Raw genomic sequence first — 26,553 nt, forward strand, 5'->3', positions numbered from 1 at the left:
CAAACAAACAAACAAACAAACACCAAACACATGACCCTCATCTGTAAAATGGATGTAGTAAGTCTTCTAGTGTTTGTAAGGATTATAGGACATAGCGTACGTGACTTGTCTGGCACAGAGTAGGTGCCCCATAAATGGTAGGGTTTACTTTTAGCAGTTTAAGACATTTACCTTTTGTAATTTTTGTGGTTCACTCTGTCTCCAAGGCAAACTCCAGCTAACTCTTCCCAAAACACTACCTTTCTTTTCTGTACCCCCTCTTCCCTCCTTTGAACAGCTGTCTCCTCCTGTACACTCACTTCTCTTGCACCCAGGCCAGGGGAACAGAGCTGAATGAATGAATGGAAATAAATCTAAGCAATTTTGAGAAAAACGTTTGTTTCAAAATTATTGTGTGTGTGTGTGTGTGAGAGAGAGAGAGAGAGAGAGAGAGTAGTTTAATATAATTAGTTTGTTAAAACTAGTATATCTGCAAACCCCAGGAAAGTAGAGCTGGAAATTAAAAAACAAAATACAACTGCATGTTCTGTCGGTTGGTATGGAAAGAAATCGCTAGCTTTAAGCATGAGTGCCTGGGGTCGGCCTTCAGGGACCTATCCTTAGCTGCTGTGCCACAGTCCCACCGACCAGCGGGGAGGAAACGAGTCTATTTTATGTATTTGTTTATTAAAGGTTTTTTTTTTCTTTTCTTTTTAAAGATTATTTATTTATTTATTCATAGAGACACAGGCAGAGGGAGAAGCAGGCTCCATGCAGGGAGCCCGACGCAGGACCCGATCCAGGGTCTCCAGGATCACGCCCTGAGCTGCAGGCGGCGCTAAACCGCTGCGCCACCGGGGCTGCCCTTTTTTTTTTTTCTTTTTAAAAATATTTTTATTTTTATGATTTATGCATGAGAGACCCAGAGGCAGAGACATAGGCAGAGAGAGAAGCAGGCTCCCTGCCAGGCCCGATGGGGCACTCGATGCCAGGACCCCGGGGATCACGACCTGAGCCACCCAAGAGCCTCAGGGAGTTAGAAAGGGAGGGATGGGCAGCCCGGGTGGCGCAGCGGTTCAGCGCCGCCTGCAGCCCGGGGCGTGATCCTGGAGACCGGGATCGAGCCCCACGTCGGGCTCCCTGCATGGAGCCTGCTTCTCCGTCGGCCTGTGTGTCTCATGAATAAATACATAGAGTCGGGAGGGAGAGGGGCACCCTCCCTGCCCGGCCTCGGGCGCTAGCCCAGTGCGGAGACAGCCTGGCCCGGGGCCCCCAGCGGGAGCGCAGCTCGGGGAGCTCTGCAGGGCGGCTCAGGCTGCGCCCCGGGGCGCCTCGCGTGCAGGGCAGGCCCGCTCGGCTGCTGGGGGCGGGGGCGGGGGCGGGGGCGGCCTCGCGTAGAGACCGCCGCGGGGGGGCGCCCCAGACCCGGAGCCCGACGGCCGCGCCGGGCGCCCCGGGACCCCCGCCCCGCCCCGCCCCGCCCCGCCCCGCGTGACTTCCTGGAGCGCCGCGGGCCCGCCCTGCCGCTCGCTGGTTTCGTTTCCTCGGCCTGGGGGGTGGGGCGCCAGTGTCGCCCCGAGCCCGCGCGTCCCAGCGCGTCCCGTCCGGCCGCCGAGCGCCATGGCCGAGCTGGTCCCCCTGGCCGAGGAGCTGTCGTGCTCCGTCTGCCTGGAGCCCTTCAAGGGGCCGGTCACCACCCCGTGCGGCCACAACTTCTGCGGCGCGTGCCTGGACGAGACGTGGGCTGTCCAGGGCCCGCCGTACCTGTGCCCGCAGTGTCGCGCCGTCTACCAGGCGCGGCCGCAGCTGCACAAGAACACGGTGCTGTGCGCCGTGGTGGAGCAGCTCCTGCAGGCGGGCGCGGCGCCCCAGCCCCCCGACGGCGGGACGCCCGCGGCCCCGGCCAAGACCGGCCCGGTGGCCTGCGACCACTGCCTGAAGGCGCCCGCCGTCAAGACGTGCATGGTGTGCATGGCCTCCTTCTGCCAGGAGCACCTGCAGCCGCACCTCGACAGCCCCGCCTTCCAGGACCACCAGCTGCAGCCGCCCGTCAAGGACCTGCTGCGCCGCAAGTGCGCCGAGCACAACCGGCTGCGGGACTTCTTCTGCCCCCAGCATGACGAGTGCATCTGCTACATCTGCCTGATAGAGCACAAGGCCTGCTCGCCTGCGTCCCTGAGCCAGGCCAGCGCCGACCTGGAGGTGCGGGGTTGGGGGGGGGGGAGGGGAGGGGGTGCGGGGGGGGGGCGCGGGAGGGCACAGGGAGGCCGCCTGGGGCCCGCGGGGCGGGCGGGGCCGAGGGAGCCACCGTGCGCGCATCGCCTCGAGGCCCAGCGCGGGCCACCTGGGGTGGGAGGATGGGCCTTGCTGGGCCTGACCACCCAGGCGGGGCAAGGAGAACATACAGGCCTCCTCCGTCGTCCGTGGTCCACCCTCCGCGGGCCCCTGCTGCACAGAGGGGACCGCGGAAGACAGCTGATGTGGCTTGCCTTAAGCCTACTCCTTGGCTGACGGCGTTTAGTAGAGGGTTTCCAATATCAAATAGGAGCCCTGGAGGTTACCTCGGGAGATCTTGGCAGCATCCAAGAGGTGGATCTAATTGGGTTCATCCTGCAGTTGAGGAAACGGAAGATCCAGAGAGGTTCATTTAGCCTAAACTAACCCTGTGAGTGGTGGAGCAGGCATTGGGACCCCTCCCTGGTTCGACTCTAGAGTTTGCCACTTTTCCCCATGACCAGCCCAATACCCGAGTTTGGGACATTCCTGGAGCATGGGACATTCCTGGAGGCTTGAGATCATGTGAACCAAAAAGCTTCGGTAGGCAGAGAGTTCTTTTTTTTTTTTTTTAGTCACACACACAGAGAAAGAGGCAGAGACATAGGCAGAGGGAGAAGCAGGCTCCATGCACTGGGAGCCCCACCTGGGATTCGATCCCAGGTGTCCAGGATCACGCCCTGGGCCAAAGGCAGGCGCCAAACCGCTGCGCCACCCAGGGATCCCCAAGAGTTCTAGTGACCAGGTAGGATCATGATGAGCAGAACCGTGGGCAAATGCCAGATCTCTCTGGAGACCCCCACAGGCAGCGCCAGACTCTTGCACCACAGTACCCTCCAGCCTGGCTGTGAGACTTTACGAGCACACTGTTGGTCCCCGGGGCCTGAGTGCTCATCAGTAAATTGAGGAGGTGGGACCAGGTGGCTCCTAAAGGAGCCTTCCAGGTCTGTGATGGTTTTAGTGGTTTGGGGTAAATCATAATTTCCCCTTATGGACTCAAGGCAGGGGCTGACAAGGTGTAATCGGACCACCTTTTTTATATCAGCATGAGCTCCACAGCATAGCCTGATTGCCTTTAAGTCTCTCGGCCCTGTCATGGAGAACAAGGACTGTCCTGTTGTTGAAGGAGATAGGAGGCCTGGCAGAGGTTTGGGGCGGGTGGGGGGGGGAGGGAGGGGCAGGCGCCAGGACCAGGAGCCAGGTCTTGTTCCTGTGCAACCATAGCCATTCCTGGGCCTGGTCTGCTTCTGTCTGAGCTGGGGCCCTCAGAACTTCTTCCCTGAGTCTCAAAGACCAGACCTCAAGACATGGCCTGAGAGTTGACCTCTGAGGCATGACCAGGTCAGGCACGGCCACCTGGGTCTCCACCGGCTGCCTTAAAGAACCTGTATCACTTTTCAAGCCAGGAGCTGCATTCTGCCCCATATCAACTATGGTTTGGGGCAAGTCACGGCAATTTTCTGAGCCTCAGCTTCCTCATCTGTAAAATGGGATAGTAGCCTTCCCTCCCAATCTGCGAGGGCGGTCAGGAGGCTCTGGAGCTGTGTGGAAAGTGCTTTGTAGGCAGGCCCCCATGACAGGCAGGTGGCTGGTTGACCTGGGCTCTGACCTGGGCTTGGTGTTGACGCCTGGGTTTCAATTCTGACTGCTTCCTCGCTGGGCGAGTACTGCCTAAGTGCTGCAGGTGTACTTTCTGTGCAGCTGGGGTGGAAGAGAACTTGCTGGGGGGGGGGGGGGGCAGGTATCAGGCTGCCCATTTCTTCTTTGCCTCAGGGTGCATGGGCCTATCCTTGAGGACCCATGACGGCTCCTGCCAAAAGGCTCTTCTAGAAGTTCTTATCCATGAAGTCAGAAGGCAAGTAGGGTCAGGAGGGTTCTTCTCAGCCTGGCCTGGAGCTACAGCTCTCTCTCAGCCTCTGGGGCCTGCATCCGTACGTGCTTGGCTTTGTAATCCTTGTATCAGGCCTGGCCTTGCTACCTCCCCAGGCCTCACCATTGTCCTGGCTTGCAAAGTCCTTCGATCGGCCTCCCCTTCTAGCCCTGCTGCTGTTCACTACTGGGACAGAACCAGTCTCATTGATCAGTGCCCCAGCCTTTAGTGGCCGGCTTGGCTTGGCTACTGGTGTGGGGCAGACTCAGGACTCTGGCTCTTCCTATATCCTCTTGGAGGACTCAAGTCCCCAATATGTGAGCAGAACCTCAGAACTTCAAAATATTCTCTACCCTCAATGAGGAGATTGTTGCGCCTCTCAAAATCCTTGGGCCACTTTCTTTTGTCTGGAGCCATGTTGGCCCCTCTCTCTGCCATCAGGGGATTGCCATATGCATTTCATTAGTGGTGGAAACAATTTTCCAAACCACCAGTTTTGGGGTGTACTGCAGAGAGTGGCTTTTGGAGGTGGAACAGTTGACAGGCCTGGGTGTTCTGAGTTCTTTTCTAGCTCTGAGACCCTTGAGTCAGGATCTGCCTTGGCCTGGCCTTCTGCCTTCGGCCCACTGTTTATCTTGGCCACTGTAAGAGGACGGGTCAAAGGGCATCTTCACGCAGGTTGAATCTGAAACATCATCAGTACTTTGGGCTTTCAGGGACAAATTAGTGTGGCCTTGGTCTCTGCCTCCAGCCCTTCCATGTGACTGTCCTTGGGTTGTTCAAATCCAGATTCAAGGTCAGATTTAGGCCTGAATATCTTAGTTGAGTGGGAGAGGCAGGAAAGTGGAGGCGAGGCTGGAGGATGTTGAGCCAGCTCATTAGGGGAAGTAAATGTTTTTTCTTGACATTTCTAGTGTATTCAGTGCTTTCATTATAACGCCGGGACCTTGTAACGCTAGTTAACAGAAATGTGACCTCAGGCAAGCCACTTAATTACTCTGTTTTTCAATGTCCCAATTTATAGAAGACAAGTAACTCCCACATTATAGTGTCGTTCTTAGTTTTTGATCAGTTAATGCCTGTAAAGCACTAGAACAATGCCTGGCTCGTGGTGCAGATATAAGAAACTCTAGTCACTATGATTATGGTGCTGGGTTTTTTTCCTTCCCGTTTCTGTGCCCCCGTTTTTCACCTTAGCAGGGAGGTAGGACGCTCCAAGATTGATTCTGAAAATTTATAGAAATGCTGAGAGGCCTTGGATGATATTATCTTCCTTCATGCATAATTGGCTCTGGTTCCTGGAGGTGGCTAGGGACTTAGCGATTTTGAGTCACCTTAGTTCAGTTTCAGGGACTGAGCTGATGGTTAGCTGGCCTACTGCTTGCTCATCCTTATTCCCAGCCTGTAGCCTGTGGAGGTCCCTGCCCCAGAGCCTTGGACTTTGACTCCTGTCCCTCTGCTTCCCTGTGGTTGACAGTGGTTCTTTCAGCTGTCTTCCGGAATGGCAGGTGGCTCTGGGAGAACCACTCCAGACGCCAGGCTGATTTCTCTGGATTTGCTCCCCCTAGATCTTGGCTGCCATCCTTCCCTGTTTGGTTAGCTCCCCATTGTCGTTAAGCAGATTTTTCTTCCCAATAAGCTTGCTTTTCTGGTTGTTTATAGGGGGAGGGTGGCCCCAACGACCTCATCTACCATCATGGAATGAACCCTCCCTGCTCGTTCTTGGCTTTGTGAGCTCAGCCCCCGTCCGTGCAGGCCTTCTTGCCTCTGTTTCGTCCTCAGTAAAATGGGTGCTAACAAAGAGGCTCCTCATAATCCAGGCTGACATTTCGTTTATCCTTACTAAAATCCAAGCACTGTGCTACTGAGTTCTTACGTTGTTTCTGTTAATCCTCCACTGGCCCTGTGAGGTAGAAACATTTGTATCTCTTTCTTGGCCAAGGACACAGGTGAGAGATGCTTGGACAGCTGGGAACTGGGGACTGGCACCCTGGTCTGTCTGTCTCCAGGTTCTATGCTCAACTTCTTTCTTGTACTGTCCCTGTAGAAGTTTGAAAGGAGGCAATAAATACGAGGATACTTCAAAGAGCTAAAGGCAGGCAAGACTTGGGTTGGCGGAAGACTCTGTGGGATAGATTCTGGGGGCAATCCCTGCTGTTGGGGGCTGGTTGAGGTGGTTTCTCATGCTGGTGCTTTTCTCTGCAGACCAAGCTGAAGCATAAACTGACCGTCATATACGATCAGATCAGTGGCGCATCCAGGGCGCTCGAGGATGTGAGAACCAGGCAGCAGGATGTGCAGGTGAGTGACGGGGCTCTCCACTGCCAGCCACGGCCCTGGGGGCTCCAGTTGGTTTCACACACAGGGTCGGGAATAGGCATCACCTTGCAAAATACCCAGAAAGCTATGTCCCTGAAAAGATCTTTTGTAGACCTAAACTAGAAACTGTCTACAAGCCCTGACTGTGGTGCAGGGAGGACAGGGGCAATCCCTAAAAATTAGGGCTATACAGTAGTAATATAGGGGCGCCTGGCTGGCTTAGTTGGTAGAGCATGGGACTCTTGATCTTAAGGTTGTGAGTTCGAGCCCCATGTTGAGTGTAGAACTTACTTAAAAGAAAAAGATCGTGAGGGGCTCCTGGGTGGGTCAGTCAGTTAAGCATCTGCCTTCAGCTCGGATTATGATCCCAGGATCCTGGGATTGAGTCCTGCGTCAGGCTCCCTGTTCTGTGGGGAGCCTACTTCTCTCTCCTCCTCTCCCTGCCATTCCCTCTGCTTGTGTACTCACTCTCTTCCTCTCTCTCTCTGTCAAATAAATAAATAAAATCTTAAAAATAAAAAGATTGTGAGAAAAAAGTGCTAATATAAAAAGTGGTTATGATTTAAATGGGAAAAAAACAGGAAGCAAAAATGTAGGTCTAGGGCTATCGTAACAAATTACCACAAACTCAGTTTACCAGGACAGAAATGTGTTCTCTCATGGTTCTGGAGGCCAGAAGTTCAAAAGCAAAGACAGGGCCACACTTCCTGGTTCTAGGGAAGAATCCTTCCTGCCTCTTCCAGCTTCCAGTGGCTCAGGCATTCCTAGGCTTGTGGCTGGAGTCACTCCAGCCCTGGCCTCTGTCTTCACATGGCCTTTTCCTCCCTCTGTGTCTTTTCTTCTGTCTCTAATAAGGACATCTGTCATTGGATTTAGGGCTCACCTGGGTAATCCAGGATAACTTCATCTCAAGATTCCTGCCTTAATTTACCTGTGATACTTGGCTCCTGTGGGCAGATCTCTGAGTCCAGCTGCACAATGGAATCACATATTTTTCCCAAAGGTGGTTGTGCAGCCTACATGAAGGCATGTACAGGAAAGTACCTGTACTGGTTGGAGGGGGTCGGCTAACCTGCTAACAGAGATTACTTCCCTCCCTCCTCCAAATTCAGAGGCTTAGATAAGATAGAAGTTTCCTTTGTTCCCTTTGGCAGATCTGAGCCACCCAGACTAGCGAGATGTCTCTGTCCATGTGGACAGGACAGGACTCAGAATCTTTTCTTCTTCTTCTCCTTTTTTTTTCCTTAAAGACTTTTATTTATTTATTCATGAGAGACACAGTGTGGGGGCAGAGACATAAGCAGAGGGAGAAGCAGGCTCCCTGCAGGGAGCCTGATGCGGGACTCGATCCCAGGACCCCGGGATCATGACCTGAGCCAAAGGCAGATGCTCAACCACTGAGTGACCCAGGTGCCCAGAGTCTTTTCTTCTTACCTGACTACTGCAGGGGGTTATCTCATCCCTGGCTGAAGCTGGGTGACCATCACGTCTTCGTTCTAGCTTGCAAAAGAGGGGACAGGGAAGAAGAGTGTTGCATACACCACTTCTGCTTATGTTGCACTGGGGCTAGCTTAGTGCCCTAGCCGAGTCTAGCTGCAGGGGAGGCTGGGAATATAGTCTGTGACAGGGCAGCCATGTGCCTTTGTAAACCCCAGGGGTGTTCTCTTATTGAAAGAAAGCCATTCTGTTTGTTCCTAAGCATTAAAGGGCATCATGCTGTATGTTGTCTTCTGCAGGTTGTCTTTTCCCTCATGGAAATTTGTGCATTGCCCCAGTTCATTAGTTTTCATTACTATTTAATAGTCTATCCCATGAATAATTTGCAGATTTGTGTCTTATTGATAGACATTTGGTTGTTCCCGGGGTCCTGATAATTCAAACAATGCTGCTTAGGAGCATTCTTGTGTCTATCTCTGGGGCAGGTTTTTATTTTTAAAATTCAATTAATTAATTGATTGATTGATTGGTTTTATTTTATTTATTCATGAGAGACACACACACAGAGAGGGAGAGAGGCAGAGACACAGGCAGAGGGAGTAGCAGGCTCCATGCAGGGAGCCCGATGTGGGATTCGATCCCGGGACTCCAGGATCACACCCTGGGCTGAAGGTGGCGCTAAACCGCAGAGCCACCCGGGCTGCCCAGGTTTTTATTTTTAAAATTTTTAAAAAGATTTTTAAATTTATTCATTTGAGAGAGAGTGAGCGAGTAAAAGCATGAGAGGGAGAAGGGGCAGAGGGAGAGGGAGAAGCAGCCTCCCAGCTGAGCAGGAAGCCCAATGTGGGGCTCCATTCCAGGACCCGGGATCATGACCTGAGCTGAAGGCAGATGTTTAACCGACTGAGCCTCGCAAGCACCTCATCTGAGTGTTTTTCTAGAGACTATTCCCTGGATCAGGTATGAGCAGATTCAGATTCCCTAGATACTAGTAGCCAAATTCCCATGTAAAGCCATTGTGCCCATTTGTCCTCACATGAAGTACAGCTAAGACTTCCTGGTGCTCCTCATCTCACGACACTTGGTACCACAGGCTTAACTTTCTTGCCTATCTGATGGATGCCCCTGTGTCTTGGCCCCATTAGGAGACTGCAAGTCAGAAGATGAAGCAGCTTAGACAGGAATGCATGGAAATCAAGGCGCTCATTGATGGCACAGAGGCCATCTCAATACAGAAGATAAGGGATGAGGAGAAGAGGGTCAGTACCAAGTTGGGCAACATTTACCAGATCCTCCTCAAGAAGAAGAGTGAGATCCAGACTCTGAAGGAGGAAGTTGAACTTGCCCTGATCAAGCAAGACGAGTTTGAGTTTCTGGAGGTAGGTCTCGATGAAGACACTGGAATGCCCTCTCCGCCTGCCTGCGTGCTGTTGACAGTGCAGCGGGGCCTGACGAGGTGTGGCTCTAAGTGGTCATCGGACGCGGCCCCGAGCACGCACTGTACCCGGTTCCTGTGCTGCAGGACTACCTGCCACAAACTTAGTGGTTTGTACGGGCGTTTCTTTGTCACCTCATGCTTTCTGTGGCCCAGGGGTCAGGACGTGGCCTAGAGGCTTGCAATCTGAGTGTTGGCTGGGCTGCATACCTTTTGGAGCCAAGGGCTCATGGGGTTGTCGGCAGAATTCAGTTCCTGGGGTGCGGGCCCGAGGTCCCTGCTCTCTCCCTGGCTGGCTGAGGCCTGCTGCTGGTTGCCAGAGGCCGCTGCAGCTCCTTGCCGAGTGTCCTCCTCCCGGTACCTGGCATGGCAGCTACTTACTTCTTCAAAGCCAGCAGAGAATTTCTCCCTCCAGGAAAGCCTGGTCCCTTTTTTCTTCTCCTTAGGTTATTGGTCTTTCTCTTTCTCTCTCCTCTCTCTATCTCTCTTTTTTAAAAGTAGGCTCCACACCCAATGTGGGGCTTGAACTCATGACCCTGAGATCAAGAGTCATGGTCTACCACTGAGCCCACCAGGTACCCCTCTTTTTAAAAAAAATTTTATTTATTCATGAGAGACACACACAGAGAGAGGCAGAGACATAGGCAGAGGGAGAAGCAGGCTCCTCACAGGCAACCTGATGGGACTTGATGATCCCCGGGACCCTGGGATCCCACCCTGAGCCAAAAGCATCTGGCTCAACCACTGAGCCACCCAGGTGCCCCCCCGCTTTTTAAAAAAATTTTAATTCCAGTATATAGTTAACATACGGTGTTATGTTAGTTTCAGGTGTACAACAGATTCAACAGATTCAGATTCAACAATTCTCTACATTACTCAGTGCCCATCATGATAAGTGTACTCCCAACCCCCATCCCCTGTTCCCCCAACCCCGCACCCCCCTCCCCTCCAGTAAGCACCAGTTCCTAGAGTTAAGAATCTGTTTCTTGGCTTTGTGTGTGTCTCTCTCTATTCTTTACCCTTTGCTCCTTTTGTTTCTTAAATTGCCACATATGACAGAAATCATGGTGTTTGTCTTTTTCTGACTTATTTTGCTGAGCATGATACTCTTTAGCTCCATCCATGTCGTCGTAAATGGCAAGATTCCATTCTTTTTTTAAAAAAATATTTATTCATTCATAAGAGACACACAGAGAGAGAGAGGCAGAGACACAGGCAGAGAGAGAACCAGGCTCCCTGCGGGGAGCCTGATGCAGGACTTGATCTTGGATTCCGGGATCACACCCTGATCTGAAGGCTGAGCCACCCAGGCGTCCCGTCCCGGCAAGATTCCATTCTTTCTTATAAGCCTGATCCCTTTTAATGGCTCTGACCTGGTGAAATCAGGCCCACCCAGGATACTCACCTTTCTGATGAACTCAAAACCAACAGATTGGGGATCTTCTTTACATCTGCAGTATTCATTCAGTTTTCCCATGCTTGGTAACTGAACCACAGGAGTGATATCCTGCGGTATTCACTGTCCCACCCATACTCCAGGGCATGGGGAGGGGGGAGCAGATTATACGGGGTATGTACCCCCAGGCCAGGTGGGCATCTTGGGGGCCATCTTAGAGCGCTGCCTACTGCATATGCCTCCGCCCCTCCTCCCCATGGACCCTGGAGGTCTCTTTCTAAAGGCCCTCAGTGACCAGACCCTGTCTTTGCCAGCAGCCTCCTCTCTTGCCACCCGCCCCCAGCCCATGCTCTGTGCTATAAGCACCGCACAGCATTCATCGTTCCCCAGACACACTGGGCTTTGGAGGGGAACTCCAGGGCGACTTCCTCTGCCTAGTATATCCTGTTTTTTTTTTACAGGGCCACCCCAGCTTCCCCCCATCTTCCTCAGATCTTGTTATCCTGCCATTACTGGTGATGGAGCAGGTCACGCTGCCTCTGCCCTAGCACTGGGTGGCGTGCTTTTAGATGTGCTTGTAGTCATGTCTGTTCAGACCGCCTGCTCCTTCGGGAAGCCCATCCCTCATCACTGCCCCCTTCTCCTGGCACGCAGCGCATGTTCTGGTGAGCCCCATCGATGGGGTGACAAAGCCTCAGAGGACCAGATTCCTTGTTTAGGTCCTGGGGAGAGTACAGGAGTGACTGGGAACCTCCTCTTCTCCCTGCCTGGGCTGGGCACCACTGATTTTCATCTCCGTATTCCTTCCTGTTTGTTGGAGTGGCTGCCTGCAGCTCTTTGAGAATGATTCTGAGTCCCTCTCTAGAGCCTCTTCATGTTGTATGACCCAACTTTATCTCAAGGTTTGGGACCTTCGGTACATTCCTTCCTTTTCCCTGCATATGCCCTGGCCCAACCTGGGCCCCCTAAGGCATCCCTGTCCAGTTTTAGAACGTGTGTTCAGAGCTGGTCCTTAAGGGCCGGACATGGTCCTGCACCTCCTTACTTGGCCCGCCACAGCTGGAGGAGGGGGGAACATTATCAATGGGGCTCAGCAGATTGTGTCCCAACTTTGTCCCTGCCACTAATTGGCAGAGTTCCTGGCAGGATGCTTGTTATTTCCTTTTTCTTTTCTTTCTTTCTTTTTTTTTTCTTTTTCTTTTCTTTTCTTTTTTTTTTTTTTTTTGGACACTTGTTGTTTGTGGACTTTAGTGTCTCTCATGGTAGGTGACTGGTCTCTGAGGGCCTGTCCCCATCCAGAGAGCTGTGACCAAAAGTGACACATTAGCCCCCAGCAACCTCTGGCCTGTAATTTGAGAAGGCTGATTGGACTGAGCACATGTGGGCATAGGGAAGCTTCTGGTGATGTTCATAAAGCCGGAGCTCGGGCCCTGGCTTCCTTGGAGCTGCCTGAACTAACTCCTTGGCTTGTTTCAGAAAGCGAAAAAACTGCAAGGAATCTCAACAAAGCCAGTCTACGTCCCCAAAGTGGACCTGAATCAGGAGCTGATAAAGGGTATCTGTCAGGGCACCTCAAATCTCAAAGAGAGGCTGAAACACTATATCAGGCAGTCCCAGGACCAGAAGGCTGAGGAACCCACCAGCTCAGGTAACCATTAGCAACCACCATGCTCCCCTCCTGGGACCCCTGAAATGGGTTGGGTCCCCTCAGTGTTTTGGTGTTGGGGAGAGGGTCTTGATTCAGAGCACAAGGGCTTGAATTTCAGGGGTCCTGAGACATCTGCCCCCTCCCTCCATCTGGGAGGTGGTGGGGAAACATCCTGGGTTGTAGCCATCCTGCCTAAAACATTTCTGGGGGCCTTGATGCTAACAATGGGACTTTCTGGACAGGCTCTTTTTGTCTGTGATCTTGAGGCTTGCTCAGATGGCTTTTTTTTTTTTTTTTCCTAAAGATTTTATTTATTTATTCATGAGACACAGAGAGAGAGGCAGAGACACAGGCAGAGGGAGAAGCAGGCTCCATACAGGGAGCCCGACGTGGGACTTGATCCCGGTTCTCCAGGATCACGCCCTGGGCTGAAGTCAGCACTAAACTGCTGGGCCACCCGGGCTGCTCTTTTTTTTTTTTTTTTTTTAAAGATTTTATTTAAGATTTTACTTCTTAAATATCTCCTGACTCAGTCCACTCAGTCCTCAGTGCCAGCTACCACCTGCCTGCTTTCTCTTGCCACCACCTGTGGCAGCTTTCTAAATAATCCTTCCGTATCCAGGCCTGTTGCAGCCAGAGAGCTTTTTAGGATGCAAATCTGATCTCCTGGGACTTTCTTCCCTCACCCTGTTAAGAGAGTTTCCATTGCTTTTAGATTTCAGACCACGCTCTTGACAGTGTTCTACAGGACCCTGCCTGGTCAGGCCCTGTCCACTTCACCAGTCCTGAAGTGCCCCCTTGTCCCACACATGTCTCTGCATTGAGTTCCTCACATATGCTAAACTTCCTACCACAGGGCCTTTGTACATGCCCTTCCCACTGCCTAGAAGGCTCAGACTCCACCATCCTCACCAGTTCACTCCTCTCACTTTTCAGAGATTGGGTGAAACATTGTATTTCTCAGCAAACCTTCCCTGTCACCACCACTCCCACTCCTCAGACTAGGTCCCAGGATCCTTATCTTCCTTTGGCAGCGTTTGCTTTTCTGTCATTTTGTTCTTCCCCCACTAGATTGCAGTTTCTGTGAGGGCGGGGCTCAGTCTGTTTTTCATCCAATACTCTCTCCCCTATGCCAGGCACTGAGCCTTGCACACAGTTAATCTTAGTGCATAACCCTGGGGGTGGGCTTGCATTTCAGCTTGGCTAGCTGAGTGTCCTTGCAGAAGGGCCTCTGAGACAGGTGTGGCACACTCTGTATAGAGGGTAAAACTGTGGATGAGTTGGCCATGCATATTTATTTTCCTGCTACATCAGTGATTGCTAGTCTGGGGGAGGAGGGTTGATGGAAAAACTGGAGGGGGAGGAACTAGCACTGCATACCAGGCTTATTGGCCTCATTGCCACAAGCAGGGGGCTCATCCCTGTTGACATTGGAAGAAATTGAACCTCAGAGAGGCTTCAGAGGTCATGGAGTGGGGCACTGGCAGAGAAAACACTTGACCCCCGCTATATTTTAAGCCAGAGAAGGACACAACAAACTTGTCTTCGTGTCACCTTGTTTCTAGCTCTTGTAAATGATTGGATGGGGAAAGTCACTGGAAATTGCCTTTGTAAAGCCTCTCTTCTCCCGGCCCTAGCCAAGCTGGCCCGGAGGGTGCCTTCAGAGGAGCTGCATAAACTAATGCCTTCTTCTTTGGCACAGGGAACCCTGGAGAGCATGGCTCAGCATCCACGCACAAACCCATACATTTTGCGAAAAAGCTCCCGAGTAAGTAACTCTGCTGCTGTTCCTGGGGCGCAGCACGGCTGTGGCCAGCCGGGGCTCCAGCCGAGACCCTCACAGGCATGGCTGCTCCCACCAGCCTGGCCCAAATTGCTGGGGGAGGGGGGCAAGTGCCTCTGGAGATGCATCTGGCCACGGGCCACTGAACAGGAGCTGGAGGGGCTGTGGTGAGAGCTCCCCTGGGGTGCTCAGCAGGACTGGCCCATCAGCACTGGCTCTGCAGGTGGCCTGGGCCAGCAAGGTTACCAAAGCCCACTTGTCTTGAGAAATATTTGCCAACACCCAAGTTTTGGCCCTAATTGCCCCATGAAATTTTAATACCGTGCATATGCAGTATGTCTATTTATAGACTATGCTTTTATACATATAAAGAATAAGATTTTTTTCACCTTCTACCAAAAATCCATTTTGGCCCGCTTGGGGGCATATCACTGCCATGGTGAGAAGGCACGTGCTATTAGAACAGAATAGAGCCAGGGCCCCGGGTGCCGGGTGTGGGTGGAGTGGGGAGCCCCCAGCTCAGCGGGCAGATGTGGAAGGACACTTGGCGTGACCAAGGGAAAAGGAAAAATAGCAGAACCAATGCTGTGTACCTGTGTCCTTCTCAGAGCACCACCCCCGCCCCCGGCAGAATTTCTTGCTGCTGCCCCAGATCACAGCGCCGCTCTGGCAGGAGTGAGCTGTGGATCCTGGCCACGGGCTGCCATGGGGCAATGGGCAGGGAAGGAGTGGACCAGTCACAGTATAGACGGGACTTGGAGCAACTGCGATGACCTGGGAGGGGGCCCTCCAGAGATGCCAGTCCTGCGGGAGTGGGCGGGAGAGAGGGAAATGGGGCCAGTGTGAAGACAGCGTCTGGAAACAGGACTCAGGAGTGGGAGGAAGGGGGACACAGGGGGTCACATGGGGCTGAATGGGGGCTGGCAGGGAGGTGGAGGATGATAGAAGAGAGCCGGGCATGTCCACCACGTGAAGTACCCTGCAGGCAGGCAGGGATAAGAGCCAAAACACCCCTTTTCATTCTAGGGGTGGGGAAGGTGACAGAAGGAACCCGAAATCCTCTAGCTCCAGTAGACTCGAATATGTCTCAGACTCACCAGGGGCTTGTAAAACACAGATCACTTTGGCCCCACCCGCAGACTTTCAGATTCATCAGGGTCATGGGTGGGATCCAAGAGTTTGCATTTCCTACAATTCCCCAGCAGTGCTGATGCTGCTGGGGGCGGGGAGGGGCACTCTTTGAGAGTCTTTGCTTTAGCTAAATTCAGTTTTCGGGATCCCTGGGTGGCACAGCGGTTTGGCGCCTGCCTTTGGCCCAGGGCACGATCCTCGAGACCCAGGATCAAATCCCACATCGGGCTCCCGGTGCATGGAGCCTGCTTCTCCCTCTGCCTGTGTCTCTGCCTCTCTCTCTCTCTGTATGACTATCATAAGTGAGTAAAATTAAAAAAAAGAAAAAAGAAAATTAAAAAAAAATTCAGTTTTCATAGGTGATTACTCCAGATAGTTTTTTTTTTTTTATTTTAAAGATTTTATTTACTTATTCATGAGAGACACAGAGAGAGAGGCAGAGACACAGGCAGAGGGAGAAGCAGGCTCCATGTAGGGAGCCCGATGTGGGACTTGATCCCGGGACTCCAGGATCGTGCCTGGGGCTGAAGGCAGGTGCTCAACCACCGAGCCACCCAGGCGTCCCTCTCCAGACAGTTTTTAAAGACTCTTGTGATACTCGGCAAGCACCTTTCTTTGCTGACTCCTTTTTCCATCTTTTTTTCTTTTTTGGGTGTATGTTTTCTTTTGTATTTTTATTTTACAGAGGTATAATTTAATTAGAGTACAGTTAATTTTGACAGACGTGTATGTGTGTGTCACCTTACCCAAATCAAGTTAGAGAATTACCCCAGAAAATTCCTTCATGCTCCTCATTATCGGTCCCAACCCCCAAAACCACTGATGCATGTTTCTGTCATCATAGATTTGTGTGCTTGCATCCAATGAAAATATCCTAGTGAAATATATTCCCAGTGAAAGTATCTGTGTGGATCACATTCATGCAAATGGTTCTCATGGGATTTTGAAGGTGTCATTGGGCTGTGCTTGCAAAGATCTTCATTCTGAAAATTTTCTTTTTCAGAAGAAGAAAAGAAAACCAAGAAACCTGGTAGGTTATGTACCTGTGCATCTTTTTGTTTCTGGAAATTGCTCACGTGTGGAGCTAAGTGCTGGCAGGCCGCGAAGGCTGTCCTCTGGCATTGGGGCTCCGGGATGGAGCCTGAGTTCTGGGATTACGTTCCTTTGGGGCAGGGTGGGGATGAGGCCTGAGGTTGGGGGTGAGCTCAAGTACATGTGAGCGAGATGAATAGTGAATGTTGCCCTGGGTGGGCTCACCTGTATCATGCCAGCTGTCCAGGTGTGTTTGTGGAAGTAGCTCTTGAAGATGAGTGTGGAAGGGAGGACAGGCCATCTAATCCCTCAGTGACATGTTTCTCTTCCTCATCCGCAGCCACTGCCTCTGGCTCAGCCTCGTCTGTCAAGATGCCCACCTTCGGAGCCCCAGAGCAGTTACTGGACCTCAAACAAGCAAGCCCGGAGAGTGAGTTATTGCGGGCAAGGGGCAGTGCGGGGTGCCCACGCTGACTTTGTTCTGAAAATGGCTGTCTGTGTCCTCACCCAGCTGGAGCCAAAGCCACCTCCGAGCAGCAAAACCTCGTGTCCCTCAAAGCCAAGGTGCTGGAGAACTTCTTACTCAAGTCCAGGCCCGAGCTCCTGGAGTGTGAGTAGTGTTGGCTCTGAGGTGTGATGCTGTTGGCTCTCAGGCTCTGGGTGGCTCTGTGCATGGCTTTGCCCTCGCCTCCGCCGGGAGGTCCAGCTTGGTCCCCCTCCTTCTTGCTGGCGACTGGCCTATCCTACACTCTGCCGCAGCCTGACTGGCTCCGTCCCACCAGCACCTGCCTCCCCCCTCCCCAGCTTCTCGCCAGCACAGATTCCACAGACAGTGCTCTGAACCCCTAGCCCTGCGTGAACCCAGCTCCCCGCTTTCTCTGGGGTCCCCCTGCTGTGCCTCAGGCATTGCTGGGGGCCCACTGCCGGTACTTTGGTTCCAGTTTTCTCCTGACTCCTCTGCCATTCCAGAACCTTCCCACTTGCCATAACCAGTCTTCTCCCTGTCCCCCACCCACCCTCACTTCATAGAGAAGAGGGGCCCCTCCTCCCCTTGTTACTGCCATCTCTCCTGCATCTCCACCTGCCCCCTCCTGCACCCACTCCAAGGCCAGCTACTCCTGTTCTGTCTGGACTCAGGCTCTGAGTTAGGCCTCCCATCCCCACCTCTTCACCCTCACTGGCTCTTCTGGGGCCTGCCTCTCCACAGCGTGTTTAAATTTTCCTCATCACGAGAGCGAAAGCGAAACAGAGGAACACAAAAGCAGCCAAGGCAGCCCGCCTTTCTTGGCTGCTGCTCTGTGTCTGCTTCCCTCTCACCTGAATACTGGTTAAAAATACAAATTCCTGGGCGCCGGGCCAGTGCTGCAAGATCAAGCTGCAGGGGACCAGCACAGAAGGCTGTGTGGTCCTCTCATTTCCTCAGTGATCCTATTGAGGGAAGTTGGAAAAATACAGCCGTGTGGAGGGGAGACTCCAGTGCTGGGCCTCAACTGTGGCTGCATGTCAGACCCCCCCCTCTGCCCTGCCCGCCCCAGGCTTGACCAAACCCTGCTGGTGGAGCTGTAAGTCTCCATGTTGCTGGAAGCCCTCCGGGGCTGTGGTGGCCAGAGCCACGGGCCTCATTCTCCCACGGCAGCCTGGCCTCTGACCCTGCCCCCTCCCCAGGCCAGCTCTGGCTGTGGGTAGTGGCAGCCCCATGCAGCTAAATGTCAAAGCTGCCATTCAGCTTCAGTTGGCTGGGCTGTGCGGCTCAGCGGCATTCATCGTTCTAGAAGGGAACACTCGCCATGCTGCTCTGGTGCTCTTCCTTAAGCTCCTTTGCGAGCTTGCCTCCCTCAACTGACTGGAAGTGGTTGGAGTTGAGTCCTCAGGCCCAGCTCTGGGCTCCTCCTGCTTGCTCTTTCTGTTTCCCATCTGCACCCGCAGCCTCGCTCAACAGCCACCCATACCCTCGTCCACGCAGTAGCGGAGACTCCGCCACCAAGCGTGCCCCTGGCCCTGCTCCCTCCGCAGCTGCAGGGGGCCAGGTGTGGGGGGTGAGGGGGCTCGGCTTTCTCAGGGCCTGCCTCCCCGGAACTTCCTGCTCTCCTGTCCCCATCAAGACCCAGGCCTGGCAGAGCCGCGTAGCCACTGGTGATGCCCTGACCCTTGTGTTTCTGGAGCCCTGTGCTCCTTGGGAGCAGACACGTGAGCAAGAGAAGGCAGTTCTAGCAACTCAGGGCCTTAGAGAACATTTTCCCTTGTCCGTTTGTTCATTTTGCCCAGGGGGAGCCTCCGGCCTCCATGAAAAGCATCTTGCCCTAAACCACCTAGCAAGGGAGTGGCAGGTAGGGGGAGACTCCAGGCCTCTTGGTTCCCAAGTTCCCGGGCTAGGGATTTCCCCTCTGCTCTGCTGCCCTGGGACCTGTTTCCCGCAGTCCAGGGTCTCCTGGAAGGGGAGGGGCAGAAATGAGTGTGTCCCAGGAAGGAGGTGGAGAGTCAGGACAACAAGCAGCTGCGCTCCATCTTCAGATCTCCTGGAACTGGTTGAAAGTGTGGCAGGAAGGGTGGGGAGGCCAGTGCTGGTGTCCCAACCAGGAATACTCAGGTAATCGCTATGTTTACAAATGCCATTTGGCTCCCTGCTGCCCACCAAGTAGAGTCTAGATTCTTTAGCTCTCTGCTATGTGGCCCAGACATGTCTCTCTTCTCCTGCTAGGGCTTCTCTCCCAGGTGCTCAGCCTTGCCTGGTCCCACCACGTGCCCACCAATCATTGTGACCCCAAGCTTTGCTCTCAGTATCCCCTCTGTCCAGAATAGCTTCTGTTTAATTTTCCTCATCAAACAGCGAAATGTTTCCTTGTACCCTCCTCACCCTTCAAGTAGGGCCACTTGTCCCTCTAGCAGTGTAGGCAACCATTCGGTGGGGTGCGGTCTCACGGTGTTGTTCTTGATGGGCTTGTCTTGCTTGTTGCAGTGTGTACTCCGTGGGGTCAGGTACCATGTCTGGTCAGAGTTGTGCATCTTGCCCAGAATCGGGTGCTAAGTAAATGGCCTTGGGTGGATGAATAGACAGCTGGGTGACTGATAGATGGAGAGATGGAGAGACAGATGAACAAATGTCTGGCTGGCTGGACAAGATGGATGGATGTGTGTATGGTGGGTGGATGGGTGGATGGGTGGGTAGATGAATGGATAGATGTGTGGATGGGTGGGTAGATGAATGGATAGATGGATGGATCGGTGGAAGGATGGATGGATGGAATAAAAACTTTTCCCGGTTAGGGAAAGGCTTAAAAGTGAGAGCACTTTGGGCTCCTTGTAATCGATTCCTTGGGTGATACTTTCTTAGATGCTGTGAAATTCAGCCTGGACTACAACACTGCCCACAACAAGGTAGCTCTGTTGGAGAACTACACTGTAGCTTCTGTGGCAGACTTACCCCTGAACTACCAGCCACATCCCAAGAGGTTCACATACTGCTCCCAGGTGCTGGGCCTGCACTGCTACAAGAAAGGGATCCACTACTGGGAGGTGGAGCTGCAGAAGAACAACTTCTGTGGGGTGGGCATCTGCTATGGCAGCATGCCGCGCCAGGGCCCGGAGAGCCGGCTCGGCCGCAACAGTGCCTCCTGGTGCGTGGAGTGGTTCAACACCAAGATCTCTGCCTGGCACAACAATGTAGAGAAAACGCTGCCTTCCACCAAGGCCACGCGGGTCGGCGTGCTGCTCAACTGTGACCATGGCTTCGTCATCTTCTTTGGGGTCTCTGACAAGGTCCACCTGATGTATAAGTACAGGGTGGACTTCACTGAGGCTCTGTACCCAGCCTTCTGGGTGTTCTCTGCCGGGGCCATGCTCTCCATCTGCTCCTACAAGTAGGCAGGCCACAGACACTGGCCTCTGGGTGCCCGGGACTGGGATGACAGAGCTGCCAGTGGACCTCTCCGAGAGCTTCCTGAGATTTCCTCAAGGGTTGGGAGTGTGGGAGAGGACCTGTGGAAAGCTAGGGTTAGGGGGTTGGGGTAAGAGGATGATCTGGCCAGGGGAAGAGGTGGGGTGATTGCACTGTGGGCCAGGAATCACGGCCACGTCCTGGTGCCCATCAGGGCAGGGAAACCTCCTCCCCCTTGTTCTTCTAGGTCCCCGGCTACTGGCAGGTGGACGGGGCTTTGGGAAGTAAAATCATTAGCACCCTTTCCTCTTGGAGGGAATCTGTAGCCACTGCACACTCTTTTCTCAGGCCATGTGGTGTAGGCTCCTTTGCTCTCTGGAGCAGCCTTTGGATCTTAGCTTTTTTTATTACTCTCTATAGGGCTATTCAACTCAATAGATTTTTGAAAAATTCCAAAGTAATTGAATTTCAATATTATTCATCCCCCACCTGGGGGGGTTCAGGTGTATGCTCAGGTTCCTGGTTATTTTCTATCCTTAAGCTACCCATAGCGGGTCTCCATCCAGATCAGTTTCTGGAAGAAGTGTGTCCTCTCCCTCCACTGGAAAATAGCCCTGCTTCGCTTCCTCTCCTCATACCTGACACCCCTTGGATGGTTTTTAGGACGTTGAATCCAATGGGAAACTTCAGGCTAAGGTTTTGAGCCCTGATCTGAATCCCCCTGTGTGGGATTTGTGATTCAATATCAGGGTGACCCAGGTCCCATGTATGGCAACCCCTCCCAGTCCTACCCTTGGTAGACACTCTGGCAGCACCCAGAGAGCCTTGTGGGAGGCCTTCTTCCCAAAGCTCAGGCATTGGGGCAAGGGACTCTACTGGGCGAGGGCTGCCCTGGGTTCACAAGGTGTGGTGGTCCTGCTCTCCGGAGCGTCCTCTTGCCTTGCTGCTAACTGTGCTCAGCGAGAGCCTCTCCTCTCCTGGCTGGTGTAGATACCACGATGGCCGGCACAGTCGAGTGCCCACAATCGTGTGGACAGGTCACTGGGGCAGCCTCGGGGACCATGTGAGCTCACCTGCTGGGGTGACTACCTAGGGCCAGAAGCGCCTTCTGGCAAATCCCGGGGAAATGGCAATGTTCCTGTTTACCCCTGGCCACGGGCTGCACACCCAGTGCTGGCCTTCGTGGGAGTCAGATGCCCGTCACTGGCTCTGGCCCCTTCTCTTTTCCTCCTTTGAGCTAATTCCAGATGTGGGGATTGACCAGGACAGGGGGCACAGAGACTTTCAGGGCCAGGGAGGGAACACGCTCCAGGGCCCAAGCAGAAGGGGATGACTTTCCCGCAGTGTTTCTCTGCAGTGAAAAGAACCGTAGCCCACGAAGGGGAAGGAGGGCATGGATTGCCGAATTCCCCGAGCTTATGTCCTGATGTTGTCAGGACATAAATTCCCAATCCAAGAGTGGGAGGAATTTAGCCTCTTGCTGGTGAAATGAATCCTGCTCTGGACTTTCCTAAGAGGGGGAGCTCAGATCAGGCTCTTTGTGATATAAAGAAGAGGTCACCATTGGGGACGTGGGGACCCTAGACCTCTTCTATGAATATTTGAGAATTTAACACATCTCTGACCTTGTGCTGGAATTCCAGGGCACTTCACTCAGGCCCAGAGCACTGGAAATTCCTGACAGGTTCGTCTGGATTGTCTCCCAGCAAGGACTTTCACTTCCTTGGGAGGGAGATCATCTTTGTAGGGAAGAGATCCCTGCAGTAGCCGAGATGTGGTTTTTAAAAAGCTTTCTTCCCTTGATACTGGGAAGGAGAGTTCTTTAGTGATTCTTCTCTGCTTTTGGCCCAGGTCAGATCTTTATCGATCTTCTGAAACAAAAGTCCTGTCTGAAGCCAATTCCTACTTGGGGAATGGCTGGGGTTAGAGGAGGGGAATGCTGAAGACGAATCCAAGGGTCCTGCTGTGGCCTCCTTATGCACACCTGAGACTCACAGAGTGCTCGTCCCTGGAGATCATACAGCTCGGGACAGGGAAGCAGGGTTGCCTCTGTTTCTAAAAGAGGCAAGTAGGTAACCCACGCTGAGCTCTGTACAGGGCGCTCTGGAGATGTAAATGGAGGAGTGCGCCCTTGCTGTCTCGAGCCATTCTATTTGCATTGGGGAGACAGTGTTCCCTCCACACTGCCCACCCCAGAGTTTGGGGCAACTTTGTATTTATCTGACTTCTTGTTTTGCAAAGTAAGTCAGATGAGGAAGTTGGATGACTCTGCTTCCTACTCTTGCCATCCCATCATGGAGGAGATGCCTCCTAGATGCCCCCTGGTACCCTGGGGAAGAGTCAGAAATCCCCAGGAACACAAACATAAAAATACTATCCTAGATCCGGGTATCAGGGACTGACAGTCACTCTGGCATGATCAGGTCAGGGTCAGGTTTTTGTATTATTCAAGGCTGGCCGATCTGCCCGCTTTAATTGCTCTGAAATGGATCTGTGATCTGTAATATTGAGACATAATCTCTTTATCCTGCCTCCCCCCCCACCCAACGCACTATTGATTTTAGTTAATTAGGAGTATTTGAGCTATTATTTCATGATTTTTTTAGGGAGTCGATTCTTTCTTTTTTTTCTTTTTAAGATTTTACCTATCTATCCATGAGGGACACACAGAGAGAGGCAGAGACACAGGCAGAGGGAGAAGCAGGCTCCATGCAGGGAGCCTGACGTGGGACTCGATCCTGGGTCTCCAGGATCACGCCCTGGGCCGAAGGCGGCGCTAAACCACTAAGCTACCCGGGCTGCCCAGGGAGCCGATTCTTTAAGAGCTAATTAGGGTCATTACCACAGATCTTTTGAAACCCAGGAGAACTACCAGCACCAAGGCTGGTTGACGTGCCTAGGAAGCTGTAATGTAACAAAGCAGTGTCTGATACTTTTTCTTGCATTGAAGACATTGTATGCATTGTCTACACACAGCAAAAAGTATAGCACTTTCTGAGTTCTGTGAGTCCTTCGTGATTTTTTTTTTTAAGTTTTCACGAATTCTTGAGCCTGAGGGAGGTCGTGTGCCATAGACTAGATGTTTGCGTTGCTTCAAAGATTATTATTTTATTTTTGCTTCAAAGATTATATGTTGAAAATTAGCCCCAGTGCAATGGTATGGGGGATGGGTTAGGTCATAAAAGTGAAGCCCTCGTGAATGAGATTAAGTACCCTTATAAAGAGACCTCCATAGAACTCCCTCGCCGCTTGTGCCATGTGGGGACATAGCAAGAAGACGGCTGTCTTAATCAGCAAGTGGTTCCTCACCAGACATTGAATCTACCAACAATGGATCTTGGCTGGATCTTCCAGCCTTCAGAACTGTGAGAAATAAAGTTTGTGATTTAAGCCATCCAGTTTCTGGTATTTTTGTTATAGCATCCCAGACGAAGATACCGTGGGAGCTGGGAAACTGAATAAAGGAAACTTCATTTAAAATGGAGTTGAGGGTGGGCACCTGGGTGGCTTAGTTGGTTAAGTGTCCAACTCTTGGTTTCAGCTCAGGTCATGATCTCAGAGTCATGAAATTCAGTGCTACCTTGGGCTCTGTGCTCAGAGCAGTGTCTGCTTGTCCCCCTCCCTCTGTTCCTCCCCCTGCTTATGCCTCATCCCCCCAAATAAATAAAATATTTTTTTCCTAGAATGGAGTTGGGAAGCCAGAAGGGGGAGTTCTCATGCTGTACCACTCCTTGCAGCCCCTTGCAGACCCAATGGGAAGAAAGCACCTTGCATTCCCAACAGGAAAGCACCTGCACTTTACTACCCCAGCAGGAGGAAGGGAGATTTTTCTCCTCCTCCTGGCAACAGCTCAGCCAATGAGAGACCCTTACAACTTAGCCAGTGGAAAGCCTCTTAGAACTCCCAGTTTACTCCAGCAGGTGTTTTGTTGGTAACAGCCCTCCCAACTCCCCCCGCCCCACTTTCCTCTATAAAAGAATGTCCATCCCAGGTGGTATTGGAACACCACTGCATCTTGGACGATGGATGGAACCTAGCCTTTCCTGACCCTGTAGTTATGGTCTGCCTGCATTTTGCTGCAGAACAATCTCAATACGTAAACTATAGGGGGGCAGGTCTAAGGGGAAGAGAAGGGACAGTAATATAATAAGGACGGCTAGGCAGGTGGGAACTGTTTTGGGTGTTTTGGGTGAAAACACGTCATGACTGATGATTTCCCCGGCCCATTTTTGTGACAGAATTTTCTATGTTGAACAATTGTTTCCTTTGGGAAGTCCAAACACTTGAGGTTTTTCATTTTTTCCATGTGCTCCTCCTGGGTTTTCTCAGTTGAAAACTTATAGCTGGGGGCACATCTCCCAGTTGGATTTTGAAACATTCCTGGTTGAATGTCCATGAAGCTTGCTGATGAGATGCCAATGCATGGGGCTAGGGCATGGTGCATGCTATGGTACTTCTAGGATGTTCAGCTGTTGCATGTGTAGCTTTGTGGGGGCATTTATCGTGCTTGGTGTTCTGTGAGCTTCCTGGATCTGGACTGATGATGTCTGACATTAATTTGGGGAAATCTGCAGTCATTATTCTGAGGAATAGTTCTGTTCTTTTTTTTTTTCTTCTTCTGGTATTCCATTATGTGTATATTATACCTTTTTAGTAATCCCATGGTCCTTGGATATTCTGTTCTGTTTTTTTTTTTTTTTCAGTCTTTCTTCTTTATGCTTTTTAGTTTTTGAGGATTCTGTTGAGGTACATACTTCAGCTCAGAGATTCTTTCCTCAGCCATGTCCCAGCTACTAATAAGCCTGTTAAAGGCATTCTTTAGTTGTTACAATGTTTCTGATTTCTGCCATTTCTTTCTCCTTTTTTTTTTGAAAATATTTAATTTATTTATTTGAGAGAGAGCATGAGCAGGGAGGAAGGGCAGAGGGAGAGGGAGAAGCAGACTGCCTGCTGAGCAGGGAGCCCGACTCTGGGATCATGACCTGAGCCAAAGGCAGATGCTTAGCTGACTGAGCCACCTGGGCGCCCCCATCTTTTTGGTTCTTTCTGCTTACAGCACCCATTGTTCCTGTATGCTGTTTACTTTATCTATTAAAGCCCTTAGCTTATTAATTATAGTTGTTTTAGTTTTTTATTTTATTTTTTTAAGATTTTATTTATTCATGAGAGACCCAGAGAGAGAGAGAGAGGCAGAGACACAGGCAGAGGGAGAAGCAGGCTCCATGCAGGGAGCACGATGCGGGACTCGATCTCGTGACTCCAGGATCATGTCCTGGGCCGAAGGCAGGTGCCAAACCACTGAGCAACCCAGCCGTCCCAATTATAGTTGTTTTAAATTCCCGGTCTGATAATTCCAACCTCCCTGCCATGTCTGGTTCTGATGCTTGCTCTATCTTTTCAGCTTACGTTGTTTGCCTTTTGGTGTGCTTTGTAACTTCTTCTGACTAGCCAGATGGGGTGTACTAGGTGAAAGGAACTGCTGTAGACAGGCCTTTGGTGTGGTGGGGAGGAGACATGTACCATTGTCCTGTGATGAGGTCTCAGACTTGGGTGAGCCTATGCCTCTGGACTGTGAACTTCACAAATATTTATCAGTTTTATTCTCCTCCCTCTAAGTAGGACTGGATGGCTAGAGGGGGCTGGAAGTGGGTATTCCTCTGCCTCCAGATCATTAAGCCCTGATAAAACCCCAGCAGGGTAGGCTCTGGTTAAATAATTTCTCCTGAGGGCAGGCCTTGCTAAGAAGAGCAGAGTGCTCTGCTGTGTTTCAAAATGGTTCCTCTTGCCCACCCTCCTGAAAGCTCAAGAGGATTATTCTCCAATATTTACTGTGGGAAACCTGATTGAGCTCTTGGAGGTAAATCTCACAATATGGTGGGAGTACCTCCATGACTGGGTCCCCTTGGAGTTTTTAACCTTCAGAGTCGTCTACAGAGCCTCCAGCAATTCTTCAATTACACTCTAGGTGTTTCTACTCCAGCACTGGTTCCATTGGTGAGTGTCTACTTTCGGAAGTCATGATTCCTTGTGTTTGCCTGTCTTTCCAATCTTGGGGACAGCAGTTTGCCCTGCGTCCTCCCCTCTCATATGGGTCCAATGGTTGATCATCAATCTGTCAGCTTTTTACTTATTGGTAGGAGGAAATTGCAGCTTCTAAGCTTCCTATGTGTGGAACTGGAAACTGGACATTCGTTCATGCTTTTATTTTTATTCAGTTCAAAATACTTTTAGTTTCCCTTATTTCTTCTTTGACCCATCAGTTATTTAGAAGTGTTTTTTTTTTGTGTTTTTTTGTTTTTTGTTTTTGTTTTGTTTTTGTTTTTTGTTTTACATATTTGGGGGTTTTCTAGATATCTTTGTTACTGGTTTTTAATT

General features: G+C 51.8%; 1 protein-coding gene across 1 annotated transcript; it reads left to right on the forward strand.

The window, feature by feature from the left end:
- The first annotated feature begins 1,501 nt into the window (after positions 1 to 1,501).
- Positions 1,502 to 23,572, forward strand: TRIM25 (tripartite motif containing 25). The gene is made up of 9 exons (XM_072779918.1): positions 1,502 to 2,181; positions 6,329 to 6,424; positions 9,025 to 9,258; positions 12,187 to 12,358; positions 14,061 to 14,126; positions 16,276 to 16,302; positions 16,645 to 16,734; positions 16,816 to 16,914; positions 19,636 to 23,572. Exons 1-9 carry the CDS (start codon positions 1,600 to 1,602, stop codon positions 20,163 to 20,165), a joined length of 1,896 nt encoding a protein of 631 aa, XP_072636019.1. The 5' UTR covers positions 1,502 to 1,599; the 3' UTR covers positions 20,166 to 23,572.
- Positions 23,573 to 26,553: the final 2,981 nt, after the last annotated feature.

Source organism: Canis lupus, chromosome 16 (assembly GCF_048164855.1).
Source record: "Canis lupus baileyi chromosome 16, mCanLup2.hap1, whole genome shotgun sequence".
Taxonomy (NCBI): Eukaryota; Metazoa; Chordata; class Mammalia; order Carnivora; family Canidae; genus Canis; species Canis lupus.

Excerpts from the sequence above, each read along its gene's own strand:
- TRIM25 (XM_072779918.1), top strand. The coding sequence starts at position 1,600 with ATGGCCGAGCTGGTCCCCCTGGCCGAGGAGCTGTCGTGCTCCGTCTGC. Across the intron at positions 6,425-9,024 it reads CCAGGCAGCAGGATGTGCAG|GAGACTGCAAGTCAGAAGAT; the intron begins GTGAGTGACGGG and ends TGGCCCCATTAG. Across the intron at positions 9,259-12,186 it reads ACGAGTTTGAGTTTCTGGAG|AAAGCGAAAAAACTGCAAGG; the intron begins GTAGGTCTCGAT and ends GGCTTGTTTCAG.